We start from the raw sequence: 16,384 nt of genomic DNA, 5'->3' as shown, positions 1-16,384 counted from the left end.
GATACAGAAGAAAGAAGCACGGAGATGGTTTTCTATAATGCTACTCCAGAGTACTCGGTACCTCGCACAGCAAAGAGCCAAAGGTCAAAGGACAGAATGGTCAGAAGAGTGTGATGGGGCAATCTATTCTTGGGAACCAGGGAACTCACACTGTGATAGGCCATTGGAAACAGGAGGGAAGGATCTCATTGGCATTGTTGAAGACCGTTGACCAAATCCTGTGAACTGGACAGGTTCAGGAGAAAGTGGAAGATGCGAAAGTTAGCCTAATTTCGGGTATTGTTTCTGTCAGCCATGGACGACAATGCAGTCCCAAGGGAGAGCTGCGCTGTCAGAGATGGTGGGTAGGATTTTCCGGTGCTCCGGTGTTGTGTTTTCCGGAAGCAGAGGGGGATCGCCATTGGCCGCCGAGGTTTATGGCGCCGTGCATGGCTCGCCGGCGAACCTGCTGCTGGGGTGGGGGGTCGCCTTTGATGGGACCTGAAGATCCTGTTGACGGGAAGGATTGGAAAATTCCGTCCAATGTCTCCGTGGTTACATGGAGGCCCGATTGGCTCCCTGAGGTGGACATGAAAGAATAGGCAATTTTGAAGGAGAGCAAGGACTTATTTCCAATGTTGTGGCCAATATTAATCCCTCACTCAACATCAATAAAACTGATTATCTGGGCATTGTGGAATCTTGTTGTGTGGAAACTGCTGCAATGATTTCTACATTACAACAGTGGCTGCACTTCAAAAGTACATCATTGGCTAGTTTGCGAGATTGTAGAATTAAAAAGCTTTGTCCCTCTTATGTTGAGTTTTCCCTTCTTCACCCGCAAGGTTTCATCTCCAACTAGCCCTTCACAAAACAGGAAACTAGGTTTGAGAGAGATGTCACCAGAGCGTGGGACCTTGGAAGAAATACCTCTGACTGTTCTGTGCACTTCCGAGGTGGGTTCAGTAAATTTAACCGGCGCCAATATTCTGGGACCCTCCCTGGCTACTGAACAGGTGCGGAACAAATCAGATGCTTGGGGGCCCCATGTCCAGGATCATGAAGAAACTTATCTGGGCTCTGACTGAAGAAGGAGCAGAAACCACCATGGGAGACGTTGTTTAGTAAATGACGGCTGGCGTGGGGAGCTGCCGGACCACAAATCAGGTGGGAAAAAGGTGCAGGAGAAGATAAGAAATAGGAGCAAAGCTTCCCAAGCCCAGAATAGTTGGCCTTTAGTTGACACAAAGCTGGGGGCAGCAGTGAGGAGGATGCAGAGATCCTTCAGTGTGATTTGGACAAGTTGAGTGTGTGGGCAAATAGATGACAGATGCTGCATAATTTGGAGAAATGTGAGGTCATTAGCTTTGGTAGCAGAAATGGGAAGGTAGGTTATTATCTGAACAGCCATATATTAGGAGAGGGGAATGTGCAATGAGACCTGGGTGTCCTCGTACACCAGTCACTGTAAAGAAGGCAAATGTTATCTTGGCCTTCATAGCGAGAGGATTCGAGTACAGGAGCAGGGATGTCTTGTTGCAATTATACAGGGCCTTGGTGAAGCCACACCTAGAATATTGTGTGCATTATTTAGTCTCCTTATCTGAGGAAGGATGTTCTTTCTCTCGAGAAAGTGAAGCGAAGGTTTACCAGACTGACTCCTGGGATGGCAGGACGGTCATATGAGGATTGAGTCGGTTAGGATTGTATTCACTAGTGTTCAGAAGAATGAGGGGGGATCTCATAGAAACCTATAAAATTCTAACAGGACTGGACAGGGTCGATGCAGGAAGGATGTTCCCGATGGTAGAGGGTGTCCAGAACCAGGGGTCACAGTCTGAGGAGACGGGTAGACCATTTAGGACAGAGATGAGGAGAGATTTCTTCACCCAGAGAATGGTGACCCTGTGGAATTTGTTGCCACAGGAAATAGGTGAGGCCAAAACATTGCATGTTTTCAAGGATCAATTAGATTTGGCACTTGGGAAGAAGGGGTTAAAAGCATATGGGGGGAGGTGGCATCAGGCTACTGAATTATATGATGAGCCATGATCATAATGAAATGAAAAAAAATGAAAATCACTTATTGTCACGAGTAGGCTTCAATGAAGTTACTGTGAAAAGCCCCTAGTCGCCACATTCCGGCGCCTGTCCGGGGAGGCTGGTAATGGATGGTGGAGCAGGGCTCGAAGGGCCAAAAGACCTTACTCCTGTTCCTATATCTTATGTTCCTAACAAGGTAAGTTGTCAGGGGAATTGTGCTGAAGCCATTTTGGAGATCTTCATGGCGATAAGTGAGGGACCAACAATGTCTATTTATCAGGCGGATTGGACTGTGAAGGTCCAAATGGAGTTAGAGACTATTCATTGCTCCTTTGTTGAGACATGCAACCTGTGAGTTGGCACTTTCAAAACACGGTTTTCCAAAACTGTAAGAGCGATCCATCAATCTGTAAATGATGGCAGCTACTCTCTGGGGGACTGAGGGAAAGAGGAATTTTCAGAGCTTCCTGGAGACAGAGGGGAGGACCACCTATTACCATTTATTGCACTGTCCACTAATGAGGGATACAGGTTGTTTGTATCTTGAGTTCTATCTATAGTTGTCCGGCTCAATTTCCAATCTTAATATTGGAGCGTGTCGCATTTTGACCCGGGGGTCTTCAGGTTCTGGCGATAAAATTGAGCCGTTCATTATTGGCTTCCCCTCGGGTTGACTGAGTGAAGATGTGTGTGGCAATTCCTCCAAGGAAGAGTAAATGTGAGAAGCCATGAGCGTGCCGCAATCGTAGGCAAAGCTGTGGGAATAGGGAAACTGCGGGGAATGGCTGGCCAAGCTGCCTGAGGAAGAGCCACCTGACAGGTGACGAACAGGAATGGGAGAGCGGCGGTGGCTATCGTGTGTGAAATGAAAGTCGGATGAACTCGAGCGACAGAGGTTGAGAGATTCACGAGGGGTGGAGGAAGGGGAGCTCCTGTCAGCAAGGTTGGGCGCGCTGGCCATCTTTTTCAAAGGCAGCAGATGGCTGGGCAGAGGGACTTTCAGACAGAAATCGCCAGCGGAATCCGCCTTGTGAGATGGAAATGTCATCATATCTGAAAGAAAGGAGGCCGGGGAAGAACGAGACAAATAATCCTCAGGAGATTCTGGGGACAGACTGAGAGAGGATGTTGGAGAGAGAGAGACAGCAGCATAAAATGGCAGGGATGGTCTCCTCTCTGCCTCATTGGGTCCTCTCTGTTCAAAGACCTGTTCATCAAAATCATGATCCACTCTTATTCTGGGGGTCAGTGGGACTTTTGGTGCCACCCCACCTATGAAACTAGGTACCCTAGTTGATGAACCCTTCTTTTCCTTAACAACCCCACTGTGACTGAACGAAAAGATGTATTCATCTGAATGTGCTGGTGGATTCGCAATGGGGCTGATTACATTCTTTTTCACCACTCCATTAGGTCCGAATTCAAAGGCCAGCTCCTGTGACAGCTGCTGCTTGGCCAGTAACCGTCTCCGTGATCGTGCCTGCCTGGCCTGCTCCTCCAGGGGGGCACATGACCCATGCCCGTCTTCCGCTCGGGCGCGGGCGTGAGATCGATTGGAGTCCTGCACGGCCGGTGCTCCGTCTGATCCTCGAATATTGATCGGGGCGGAGGCGAGGAAACTGGGAACTGAGATCTGCTGCTGTTGCGCCAAGTGGTGGGGGGGCCGTGAATCGAAGATGTCATTTGAAGATGGCCACTTAGTGGAAGGTGCTCCCTGTTTGGATGGGCGTCGAGGAGAATTACTGTGCGATCGCTTCTGTACCTGGGTTTGGATGAGAGAATTATTCGTTCAAAAAAAAACATAACATCCACCTACCTGGAATAAGAACCAGAATGATGTTAGAACATATCTCCACATATTTCACACTGGCCAGACATGGCTGACAGCAGACACATCACCTGTGGGGACACGGCGATAAACCAGAGGCCTCATACGGGGAATAAGAAGTACCTCCCTCCTGACATAGAAGCAAGAGGAGGCCAGTCAGCCCCTTTAACCTGTCCTACCATGCTATTAGAGCATGACTGCTTAGTATCTCAACTCCTGGTGACCACCCAGTCCTGCCTGGCTAAGATTCTCAGCCTTAGCACAGAAGTGCCATTCGTCCTGGTTATGCATCGCCTGGAATCAGCTCAGTGAATCCGTCCATTGATGAAACATCATCCTCCCTGTGAGAGTTGGCACCCACCAGAATAAGCCAAGCGTACCCAGGAATTGAAGACTAATATCCGGGGCAAAAGGGGCATAATAATAATAATATTTATTATTATCATAAGTAGGCTTACATTAACACTGCAATTAAGTTACTATGAATATTCCCTCGTCGCCACATTCCGGCACCTGTTTGGGTACACTGAGGGAGAATTCAGAATGTCCAATTCACCTGACAAATTGGTAAAATGACAATTTTTGTTTTTGGTGGGGGGATGGGTGGTGAGGGGGTGGGAAAGGTGTTTTGTCTAACAATCAAAACTGTCCATGGCATAACGAAGGGTCAGTTTACTTTGGGCAGTGTGGGGTTTTACATATTGGGTGACCAATGGAGGAGGCCGGCGGGGGGGGGGGGGGGGGGGGGGGGGAGTGTCGGTGTGAGATTTCGAGGTCACGGGATGAAAACCTCTGGATTATATCCAATTAGAATTGACAACTATCCTCCTCGGAAAGGGATCGCGACAATTCTCAGCAAGGTTCAATCAATCGCAACGAAGTGCAAAAATATCTTTGCATCATTAGTCAAAACACTTTTAGGACAATGACCTTCTTTCCTCACCTTCCCATCTTTTCCTGAAGCTTCTCATGGGCCAATCAAACATCCGGCTATTATCGTCGATCCAGAGGAGATTGTTGGTTGATGACTCGAGGCAGAATTTTGGGTTCACTCCCTGCTCCAAAGCGAAGGTGCTCAGGAGAGTTTGAATGTTTCAGTTACACATAACCCCAGCAAGTTTATTTCTTGAGCTGCAGGTGCCACGTAAACATGGGCTCAAACTCACAGCAGTGGGCAGGACTGACAGAGGCCTGGGAAAAGGACTGCACTCTGTCCTCTACATACCTGAGAAAACATGGGGGATTGGGGATCTGGGGGAGGAGAGAGAGAGAGAGAGAGAGAGCGAGGGGGCGAAAGAGAGAGAGAGAAAAAAGAGAAAGGCAAAGAGAGAGAGAAAGAAAGCAAAGAGCGAGAGAGTGAAAGAGAGAAAAAGAAAACGAGAGAAAAAGAGAAGGACAGAGAGAGAGAGGGAGAAGAAAGGAGGAGAGAGTGGGAGAGGAGGGAGAGGGAGGGATGGATAAGGAGAGAGGGAGGGGAGGCGGGAAGGGGGGTAGAAAGAAGATGGGTGAGAGGGAACAGGATGGCAAGAGGGTGCAACAGGAAGAGTGGGCAGCAGGAAGAAGGGGGGTCGACGAGGGGATTCGGGAAGGCTGTGTGTGAAGGAAGCACAAACTGGGTAGGGGAGGAGTGTGCACAGGTGGAGGATTTCAGAGAATGGAATCTATCCTGACTCCGTTCACCAAAAGGAAGTTGGAAGTTCTTCCCAGCGATGGAGCAAAGCACATGGAATTGATTCTACCTTTACCCACACTGGGTGAGGTCTCTCCTGTAGATGCCATCAGCCAAGGAGAACGAAAGGGACCGAATGGCCCACAGATTGACAACCCAATCGACTCCGACCCCCCTTCCCCTGAGCGGCAGCGTGCTCATGGAATGTACCACGGATGAGGAAAGATCAATCCCAGAGATATCAGTTAGATTGCTTACCTCTCGGGCCCAGGCTGGCTTCTCTGTTGGGTTTAAACTGTCCTTGAAGTGGTAAAGTGCTTTCTTCTCACCCGCCCGTGGCTCCACCTGTTGCTGCTGGAGAGACACCAGGTAAGCTCGCTCCTGCTGTAGCTGCCGCTGTAGCCGTTCTGCCTGGCGCTGCTCCTCCAACTGCTTCCGCTTGTATTCCTTTCAGATGGAGACCAGGGAGAGCATTAAACCTTCGCCACTCGTGTGCAGTGACCAGATCAAACCCCCTCAATCCCCACTCAAGTGGGAGAATTTCAGCCAAACTAACCCTAACCCACATGAAACTTTAATCCATCAAATTCCACCAATAACAGTTACAGTCTCCCTGGACAGGAACAGCATGGGGTGAGGTACAAAAGGATGAGAGAAGGAGGACGAGAGCGAGGAAGAGAGGGGATAAAAACAGGAGGAGAGAGTCATATTCAATCACCTGGTACAGCCAGGTCAGCTTTCAGCAGAAATTCTAAACAAATGCAGGGTCAACACAATGAATGGGTGATACCCAGAAGAATAATCATCAATGTGTCCTTGAGCTCCCTTACAAAACTCCTCCAAGGGAACCAGCTTAGTTGAAAATATCTGGTCATCGATCTGCAACTCCTTTCAGACAAATAGAAAAAGAGCACATATTTCCACAATACAGGAATGACACGAACAAGGCAGGGCGTTGAGGGGGGGGGGGGGGGGGGGGAAGGGTGCTGGGGCGAGCTTCGGCTCCAGGTGAATAATATATCGGTGCATTACCAGTAGGAGGGCCTGTTCCTGCAGAAGCTGTTGTTGCAAGATCTCTAATTGCCTCTGTTCTTCCTCTAACTGTCGCCTTATGTACTCCTGCAGACATCAAGGAGAGAGAGAGAGAGCGGGAGAGATAGAGGGGGAAAGAGAGAGAGGGAAAAAGAGAAAACCGGAATGATTTCAGAAAAGGAGGCGGAAGAGACAGGGAAAAACAAGGGTCGAGAAACCCTGAACCAAACTGAATTTGCGGCCAAATCATGTCGTGGTTACGTTACTGAGCGCGTAGCCCACAGCCTGGAATATTAATCAAGGGACCGGAGTTCAAATTCTGGGGAAATTTAATTCAGTTATTTAAGATAGATTTGGAATAAAAAGCCAGCATCATTCATGGTGAGCGTGTGGCCATCACGGATTGTCATCACCTGGCTCATTCTAGGGAGGGAAATCTGCCATGTTTACCTGGCCTGACCAGGTATAAAGAGGCTCACCACAGCCTCAGGTTTAACTCCCAGTGGATTCTGCCAGGAATCCAAGTTCCAGGCCACAGTTACCCTGATCTCTCCCCAGGGCCACAGATTCTCCCCCGGCAGCCGAGGGGAACGTGTGTGGGCAGAGTGTTTGTCCCCAATGACGGCTGGTGCTATTCCACAGTCGCCCTGCAGGAGGCGTGACAAGTCCCCATTCCATCCGACACTCTTCCCACGCTGATTAGGGAATCCCCCCCCCCCCGAATGGGCATTCCAATCACGTCCGCAGCGGAAACCCGGCCTCTCGCTGGAGTTAGGTGTCGGGGTCCAATCAACTCCCAAGGATGACAATGTTCGCTGCTCATTGAACTCTGGAGATGAAAGGCCGGAATTCTCCAGCCGTTGGGATTCTGTGGGTTTCCGGGTGGTGGGGAGTGGATTCAATGGGAAATCCCATTGACAAGCAGCGGGAAGAGACGATCCCGCTGTCAGCGGGCGGCGCGCCTCCGAGAAACACACGGCTGGGGGGGTCGGGAGAACCCGGAGAATCCGGTGTTTTAATTGCTCCGCCTCTTACAGGGAACATGGTGAATGAATTTGGTGTTGGAATTAACTTTTGGTATCCCCAGCGGGTCCCCGTTCAGGGCCCCACTCAGGCTGTGTGACCATCTTCAGTTCAATCTGACTCAGGTTTCACTCGTCCCCTCAAAGTGCAACAGTTTTGTTTTTACCAATAAAAGCAGGATAACTTTTTGACGAGATTCAAAGAATAAAGAGAAATGTAACAGACACGATGAGCAGAAATCAAGGCAGGAAAACCCGATTAACTCCTGTCTAGTGGATTCAGTGCGGAATTTTACAATTGCGATCCTCTTATCCTGGACAAAACACTCGTGCAAAAGGCTTTCAGGACAAACTTCATGGAAAGACTCTCAATAAAGACCATGGAACTGCGTGGGGCAGAGATAGCTCCAGACTGTTCCAGAGAGAGCCAACTGAACGCTGGCTTTGAAAGCAGACCAAGGCAGGCCAGCAGCACGGTTCAATTCCCGTCCCAGCCTCCCCGAACAGGTGCCGGAATGTGGCGACTAGGGGCTTTTCACAGTAACTTCAGTTGAAGCCTACTCGTGACAATAAGTGATTTTCATTTCATTTCATTTCAACTCTGCCAAACTGGACATCCCAGGACTGCTGGGGGAGGATTATAGAGGCTGGGGGATGTGCAGGGTGATTTAACCCAATTTCCCCCACTAAATAATACCATCGACACCAGATACAAAAATGCTCCTGATGGTGCTGCATAGTTCCAGTTGCCAACTCTCCTGGATTTCCACGGCGTCTCCAGGGATTAAGGGTCAATCACTCAGATATTGCTCCGAGTCGCTCGAGGGAAATGGTCGGGAGGCTGTAAAAAGATTGTCCTGCTTTTCTTACAACTTTATCGTTCATTGATTAGAAAATAGGAAAATGGATGGAAAAGAAGGTGACAATCCAGAATGATCCAATTGGGTCATGAAGAGACTGGCCAATCTTCATTGGTGCAACAAGACAGCGTGTCATGAAGATAGGCATGCCAGGTGTTTAATGGCTGAGCCCCGGGTGGGATAATGGGAGGGGGGGGGGGTCAGAGTCCCTGTAATGAAACCTTTAGGAATACAATCTACCCGAGTTGATTCGTATGGGTCATCAAAAGGAAGAGCTTGTCCGATGAGGAACGGTTGAGGACTCTGGGTCTGTACTCGTTAAGAGTTTAGAAGAGTGAGGGGGGGATCTTATTGAAACTTACAGGATACTGCGAGGCCTGGATAGAGTGGGTGTGGAGAGGATGTTTCCACTTGTAGGAAAAACTAGAAGCAGAGGACACCATCTCAGACTAAAGGGATGACCCTTTAAAACAGAGATGAGGAGGAATTTCTTCAGCCAGAGGGAGGTGAATCTGTGGAATTCTTTTCTGCAGAAGACTGCGGGGGCCAAATCACTGAGTGTCTTTAATACAGAGATAGATAGGTTCTTGATTAATAAGGGGATCGGGGGTTATGAGAAAAATATCAGCCATGATTGAATGGCGGCGCAGACTCGATGGGCCGAGTGGCCTAATTCTGCTTCTATGTCTTATGGTCTTTTGATGAGTTCTTGGTTTTGTATGAATTTCACCCACATGTTCACCCTGCGTCCTCCCTTCGTTACTTGAAAAGCTTCCCTCCTGTGATTAATTCAGCTTCTGCAGCCTCACATCCCAAAGCAAACCCTCAAAACCTGTTGTCTTTACACTTGCCTTTCCTACAATCCTTCTGGGTAGCTTTCTGGGTTGGCAATGCCTCAATATTTAAACCTCATCCTCTTTGAAATCTCACATTGTTCGCCTCTCTCACATCCCCTCCAACCCTCCGAGATCCTGGACTTTTCCAATCCTGGCCTCTTGTCCATCCACACTTTTAACTGCTCCACCACTGGCTGTACCTGGGCTCTACGCTCTGGATTTCTCTTCATAAGCCTCTCTGCTCTCCACCTCTTGAACCAAGCTTTTGATCCCCCGTCTTAATGACTCTCGTGTGGATAAATCATGCTTGATGGGGCATTTTCTTGTAAAGGGCTTTGGGGCACATTTTACTACGTTAAAGATGCCACATAGATTCAAGTCGTTTTTGCTGCCGTGGCCACAAAGAGACACAATAGCACCGGAACATCTCAGCTCTACCTCACAACAATCTCACAACAATTTTCAGAAGTGACACTTCAAGCCTTATCCCCCCACCCCCCCCCTCTGAGCATCATCGGTGACTTTCTGTGACGTGACAAGTGCTCATTAGGGGGGAGGTGACTGCGGGGGAACATAATGGACATAAATACCTCTCACTCTGTACACTGACACTCCCACACAAGCGCTCTCAACATTTCCTGTGTGCGGTGGGAGAGAGAAAGTTTAAAATCAATTCCCTGGATTTCCACACATCCAATTTTTCCAGTTCGGGGCACGTGGGTTGTGGGAGTTGGGGGTGGGGGTTGGTGTGTTGACTGGATGGTCAGTGGCTCTGGTAAATTGACAGGAACAGTTTCATCGTCTCAAAGCAGACCTGCAGGCCAACCATCCACAAGCCTGCGGGAATTACATTTATTTTCAAATTCTCCATGAAAACTCTTGCTCCTTGGTTATTAAAATATATTGGACACAGAATTATGTCAGGCTTAGAATAGCTGTTCCCATCAGCCGATGGTTCATGGACAATGTGGATTTAAAGTTTTGGTCAAGAGTTGCGGGTGAACTGGGAGGAAAAAATTGGGCACTTGAGGGAAATACATCGACACTGGGGAATGGGACTGATTGGATTGCTCCGGGCTGGCATAGAATTGATGGGCCAAAAGGCCTAATACCATACCATAAATGATGTTCCAAATTGTTTGATTTTGACAGTCAAGAATAATTTAAGAGTGATTGAGTCAGATGTGGGAAGGCAGGAGGATGGATATATCAGGTGACCCATGGAGGAGTGTGTGAGAGAGATGATTGGGGGTGGGGAGGTCGAGGAAAACACCACACCACAGACAGTGCCACCATGGAGACAGTGGGACGTGAGGGCAGGATGAGAACTCTGATCCTCCACACTGTCAAACAGTCTGCCGGTGCTTACTGTTTAAGCTCAAACATGAGAAGGATGAATATCATTGGGGACATAAAATCATAGAATTTACAGGGCAGGAGGAGGTGGCTTGGCAACGGCCCTTGAAAAGAACACCCTACTTAAGCCCACACCTCCACCCTATCCCCGTAACCCAACCTAACTTTTTGGACACGAAGGAGCAATTGATCATGACCAATCCACCTAGCCGGCACATCTTTGGACTGTGGGAGGAAACCGGAGCACCCGGAGGAAACCCACGCAGTCACGGGGAGAACGTGCAGACTCCACACAGACAGTGACCCAATTGAACCCGGGACCCTGGAGCTGTGAAGCAGCAGTGCTAACCACTGTGCCACCATGCCGCCCTGAGACAGGAGCATAGGGATTGAGGATTAAAAGGTCTCTGATTTTGCTTGAACTGTGGTCAGTGTTTAGGCAACTGCTCTTGGAGGGTGGGGCATAAGGAGGATTGGCAGCAGAGGCTGGGGACAGGCTGGTCTGAGGCTGCTTTGTCCTGGAGTTGGTGAGCTTCTTGAGTTTGCAGGAGCCTCACTCATCCAGGAAAGTGCACAGCTTTCCATCACGTTCCACACTTTTGCCGTGTAGATGATGGACAGGCTTTGGGGGAGGCGTGTTACTCATTGCAGAATCCCCAGTCACTGAGCTAGTTTCTGGTCAATGGTAATCCCCAGGATGTTGATAGTGGAGTATTTGGTGATGCTATCGACATTGAATGTCAAGGGGAGATGGTTATATCCTCTTCCAAACAGATTTGGCAATCCTGGACCCATGCATTCTGAACAATGTTGGAAATAGGGCAGCTCAAGCCTGAACCACTTTTCAATAAGGTTGTGGCTGATCCCCCACCTCAACTTTTTGACACTATCCCCAAGTCCCTTCCTGTGTCCACCAATCCAATCATCTCAGTCTTGAATATACTCAATCACTGAGCATTCACAACTCTTTGGGGTGGAGAATTCCAAAGATTCACAGCCATTGGAGTGAAGTAATTTCTCCTCATCTCAGTCCAAAATGGCCGCCCTCTTATCCTAAAGCTGCGACCCCATACTGTGGTGTAAATTCTACAGCCGGGGAAACCAGTCTTTCCGCATCTACGCTGTCAAATCCTCAAAGAATTGTATAACGTTTGAATGAGCTCACCTCTCCCTTCTAAACTCTAGAGAACAGAGGCCGAGTCTACTTCGTTTCTCCTCGTCGGACAACCCTCTCACCCCGGGAAGCCATCGACTGTGTCAGTCAGTCTGTGCAAGCTCTCGCTGGGCTCGGAGTCTCAGTGACTCATTCCTTTGTTTCAGCTGTCAGAGAAATTCCAATGCCCAGCCCCTTGAAAGCTGCTTAGCCTCTCAATGTCACTCTGGCTAATACCCACCCCTCAACCTTCAGGCCTCCATGGCCGGGTGGGGGGGAGGGGGAGGTGGGGGGGGGGGGGGGGGGGGGAGAGAAGTAGCTCTAGGGGTGAAAATTACACCTTCTCCTCACAGGAAGAGAAGTGTGTTTTTTTAAAACAAATAAATGTTTTTCCTGCAAATCCCGTCCGATTCCTCTTTTCTCAAACAAGCCTCCATCTGGAGTGATCGCGTGTTCGCTTCTGGGCACGAAGGTTTTCAATCCTTCCCGTAACGGGAATTGTTTCTCTCCATCTATGTTCCAGATCCCCACTCTGCATCCCCTGTGCTGCACAGGATTAAGGGGTGAGGTGTTTGAGATGACTAGAGGATTTGATCGGGTCGATAAATAATCTATTTCCTCCTGGTGGTGGGATGGAGGGGGGGGGGGGGGGGGGGTGGTGGTCCAGAAAGAGGAAGCAGGATTTTAAAATTAGGGCACGGTAGCACAGTGGTTAGCACTGTTTCTTCACAGCACCGGGGACCCGGGTTTGATTCCCGGCTTGGGTCCCTGTCTGTATGGAGTCTGCACGTTCCCCCCGTGTCTGCGTGAGTTTCCTCCGGGTGAACCGGTTTCCTCCCACAAGTCCTGAAAGCCGTGCTGTTAGATAATTTGGACATTCTGAATTCCAGGGGCTGGTTTAGCACAGTGAGCAAAACAGCTGGCTTGGTAATGCAGTTCAAGGCCAGCAGCGCGGGTTCAATTCCCGTAACGGCCTCCCCGAACAGGCGCCAGAATGTGGCGACTAGGGGATTTTCCACAGTAACTTCATTGAAGCCGACTCGTGACAATAAGCGATTATTATTATAATTCTCCCTCAGTGCAAGCCTACATGTGACATAATAAAGATTATGATATCATTATTATTACAGATCATTCACTGGTGATGTTGGAAAACATTTCACACCAATGACTGTGGAAATCTGGAACCCTCCCCAGTGCTCCCACCAAAAAGCCTGCGGATTGCAGCAACCAGCTGAAGCTTTCAAGAGCCAGGGTAATTGGTTGGGTTTAGGTACTGAGGGATGTGGAGCAAATACATGTCAATGGGGTTCAGGTGTATACCTGCTGTCATCTGACTGTCAGAGATCCAAGATGCTGAACGGACTTCCTCCTGTTCCTCCAACCTGACTCCTCTTTGTGGTACAAAATCCTGATTTTCTCCCACCCAAAGACTTTCAGCTGGGGTGGGGTGGGGAGGTTTTGGCATCGCAGGGAGACTGAAGGTCGATATCGGTTCAGCTTGTTACCCAGGACTCCGAGGCGGACGTTGTCCTGCTGCAGTTGGAGCCAAGACCACTAGGGGGAGGGAGATAGGGCGTGGGGGGTCTTTGAATCGTGCTAAGCAGGCATAGGCTGGTTTGGGGAAAAGGGAATGGTGCAGAGAACCCAAGTTCAAATCCCACCAGTTTGAGAATTCATCTTCAATTTTTTAGTGGATCCCACTGCACCACGCAGTGGGAAACACGGGATTCAGCAAAGCAGATGTTGAAACGGGTGTTGGGGGATTACATTAACTAGGTTCTATATTCTATATTCAGCCATAAATCACAGGATTGTAAAACATAAACTCACGCACCGTGCTTACCTGCTCTCGCTCAGCCAGGCGCCGTTCTTCCTCCCGTTTGAGCCTCTCCACCTCCTCATATCGCCTCCTCTGCTCTCGCTCCTGCTGCTTCCTGTGTTCCCGGTCTCTCTTTTGCTGCTGCAATGCCGGAGAGAGGAATTGTGAAGAATGGAATAAATTGGCATGTATATATTGTCTTATATGTATCTGCTGCAGTAATATTTCTGTAAAAGTGGGCAGCACGGTGGCGCACTGGTTAGCATTGCTGCCTCACGGCGCTGAGGTGAAATGAAAATGAAAGAAATGAAATGAAAATCGCTTATTGTCACGAGTAGGCTTCAAATGAAGATACTGTGAAAAGCCCCTAGTCGCCACATTCCGACGCCTGTTTGGGGAGGCTGGAACGGGAATTGAATCCACGCTGCTGGCCTTGTTCTGCATTGCAAGACAGCTGTCTTAGCCCACTGAGCTAAACCAGCCCCAACCAGGTCCCAGGTTCGATCCCGGCCCTGGGTCACTGGAGAGTTTGCACATTCTCCCCGTGTTTGCATGGGTTTGGCCCCCACAACCCAAAGGTCTGCAGGGTAGGTGGATCGGCCACACTAAATTGCCCTTTAATTGGAAAAAATGAATTGGGTACTCTAAATTTAAAACAAAAATTTGTTTAAAACTTTAAAAAAAATATTTTTGTAAAAGCCTGGTTTAGGATGTGTATATATCTGCTGCAGTAATATTTTCCCCCAAAATCCTGTTTTAAAAGAAAGACAGACGCTGTGGCTGCAAAGGGTGTAATTAAGATGTCATAAACATGAGATAATCCTTCTGCCCAACCATGTTCATGTTTACAAGATGAGGCTTAATGGGATTTTGGCATGATTTCTGGGGATTCCTCAGGGAGTAGATAATTAAAGACATTACGTTTAAACTCAAGCAAGTAGGTCATGGGATTTCAGCGGAATGGAGATGATGTAATTATTGGGAGGAGCCCAGGTCTGATGTAGTCAGTTTTGAGTTTAGTTCTTTTGCAAGCTGTAAAGCAGTTTCTGCAGGAGCCTGCCAGAGATTCAGCATAAATCAAGTGCTCAGCAGCCAATGAGGTCCTTTTGGAAGTCTCGTCACTCTTACAATGGAGGAAATGTGGCAGCCATTTTGTGAACAGCAAGCTCCCACAAACAGCATTGGGCTTGGACCTTTTGTGATGCAAACCATAGCCAAATAGTCTAGCAGCAGTTACCCTCATCTGAAGGCCCACACAGGCAGCTTTCTCAACAAAAACCTGCAGCAGGAATTAGCACCATGAAGAGTGAGGTCTAACTGCCCCCGCCAAACCCGGTTACCTCCTCCAATCTCTGCCGTTGCTCCTTCTGCTCCTCAATGCGTTTCTGCCGTTCGGCCAGCAGTTGCCGCTTGTGCTCCTCGTTCTCCCGCTGCTGCTGCTCCTGGAGTTGTTGCCGTTTGATGGCCTCTGACCTTTCCTTGTTGGCCAACTGCAGCCTCAGGAAGTCTCGGCGCAGGGTTGACTCTCCAGGCAGGTTTACGATGGAGCTGCATGTAGGGTCAGGGATTTGGGGCGGGGTTTGGGGGAGGGAAGGGGGGGGGGGGTGGAAGAGGAGTAGTAGGGAGGGCGTAGAAATGCGATAGTTAAATTTTGAGCCATCAGGGGAGCTGGAAGCAAACCATGAGGCCGTGTTGCAGCTGGATTGAGTGAGGCCCACAACTGAGCAACTATCTGTTGCCTGAACTCAGTGATAGAAACATTCTATGAATTGGCTGCACATTACAATTATGCCTGTGTAGAATTTCATTGCGATTGCACTGTTTACCAGCTCCATGCCCCAAAGCCCTTTCCAGCAACGTTCTGCCATGTAGTCACTGTTGTAACGGAGGAAATACAGTCGCCAGATCTGTGCAGACCAAAATCCCACAGTCACGTGTTAAATGACCAGATCATCAGTTTCAGTGACATTAATTCAGGGATAAACGTGAGTCCCAAGACACTGTGTGCACCCAATGGGGGCAGAAAGAGCTTCAAATGCATGTCATAACTGAAACAGATCACCTCTGACAGTGCAGCGTCTCTTCAGTGCGGCACTGAGCATCATCTTGGATCACAGGCTCAAGTCTTCTGGCTGAAAATTAAACTCTCCTTCTGGTACAGCGGGGGTACACCACTCACTGAACCACGGAGACACCAAGGACAAAGAGTCAACACAAGGTTTCACTCAATTGAACACAAACTCAAGGAAACAGACTCAAAGTAATAAAAGAGTCCTCCAGTGCCCTCCATTCACTTCCTACTTGCTTACCTTCGTTCTCCTGATTCATTCTCCTCCTCCTCTTCCTCACTTCCACTGTACTCATATTCTGTCTCATCTAAGATAAGCAGATAAGGTCACACATTATTTTAGCAGAGTGTAACTATTGATAGCAACTTCCAAACCAATCGCCGCTACCATCTAGAAGGACAGGAGCAGCAGGTACATGGGAACACCACCACCTTCAAGGGGTTTGCTCCAATTTCCTCCCAAAGCCCAAAGATGTGCAGGTTAGGTGGGGTTACGGGATGGGGTGGCGGAGCGGACATGGGTTGGGTCTCTTTCATAGGATAGGTGCAAACTCCATGGGCCAAACTACCTCCGTCTGCACTACAGGGATTCTATGATTCCAAGAAAGAATGAAAAGGGACCAAATATCTTGCATTTATATAGTATCTTTTTCATAGTAAAATGTCTCAATGTCTCTACATTGAGCATTGTGTTTAAGGTTTGACACTGAGGCAAG

The 16,384-nt window shown here is 48.9% G+C and overlaps 1 protein-coding gene across 1 annotated transcript in view; it reads right to left on the bottom strand.

Annotated features, from left to right (window-relative positions):
- LOC119976763 (traf2 and NCK-interacting protein kinase-like) overlaps window positions 1–16,384 on the bottom strand; it is a 259,294-nt gene that overhangs the window by 78,616 nt on the left and 164,294 nt on the right. Inside the window, exons 12-16 of the mRNA XM_038817506.1 lie at window positions 14,941–15,148; window positions 13,625–13,741; window positions 6,552–6,638; window positions 5,778–5,966; window positions 3,413–3,784 (exon numbers count right to left, since the gene is read on the bottom strand). Of these exons, the coding sequence (XP_038673434.1) occupies window positions 3,413–3,784; window positions 5,778–5,966; window positions 6,552–6,638; window positions 13,625–13,741; window positions 14,941–15,148 (973 nt within the window). The remainder of the gene's footprint in view (window positions 1–3,412; window positions 3,785–5,777; window positions 5,967–6,551; window positions 6,639–13,624; window positions 13,742–14,940; window positions 15,149–16,384) is intronic.

Source organism: Scyliorhinus canicula, chromosome 13 (genome assembly GCF_902713615.1).
Source record: "Scyliorhinus canicula chromosome 13, sScyCan1.1, whole genome shotgun sequence".
NCBI lineage: Eukaryota > Metazoa > Chordata > Chondrichthyes > Carcharhiniformes > Scyliorhinidae > Scyliorhinus > Scyliorhinus canicula.
The sequence above is the reverse complement of the archived record's forward strand: the minus strand, read 5'-3'. Positions and strand labels throughout refer to the sequence as shown.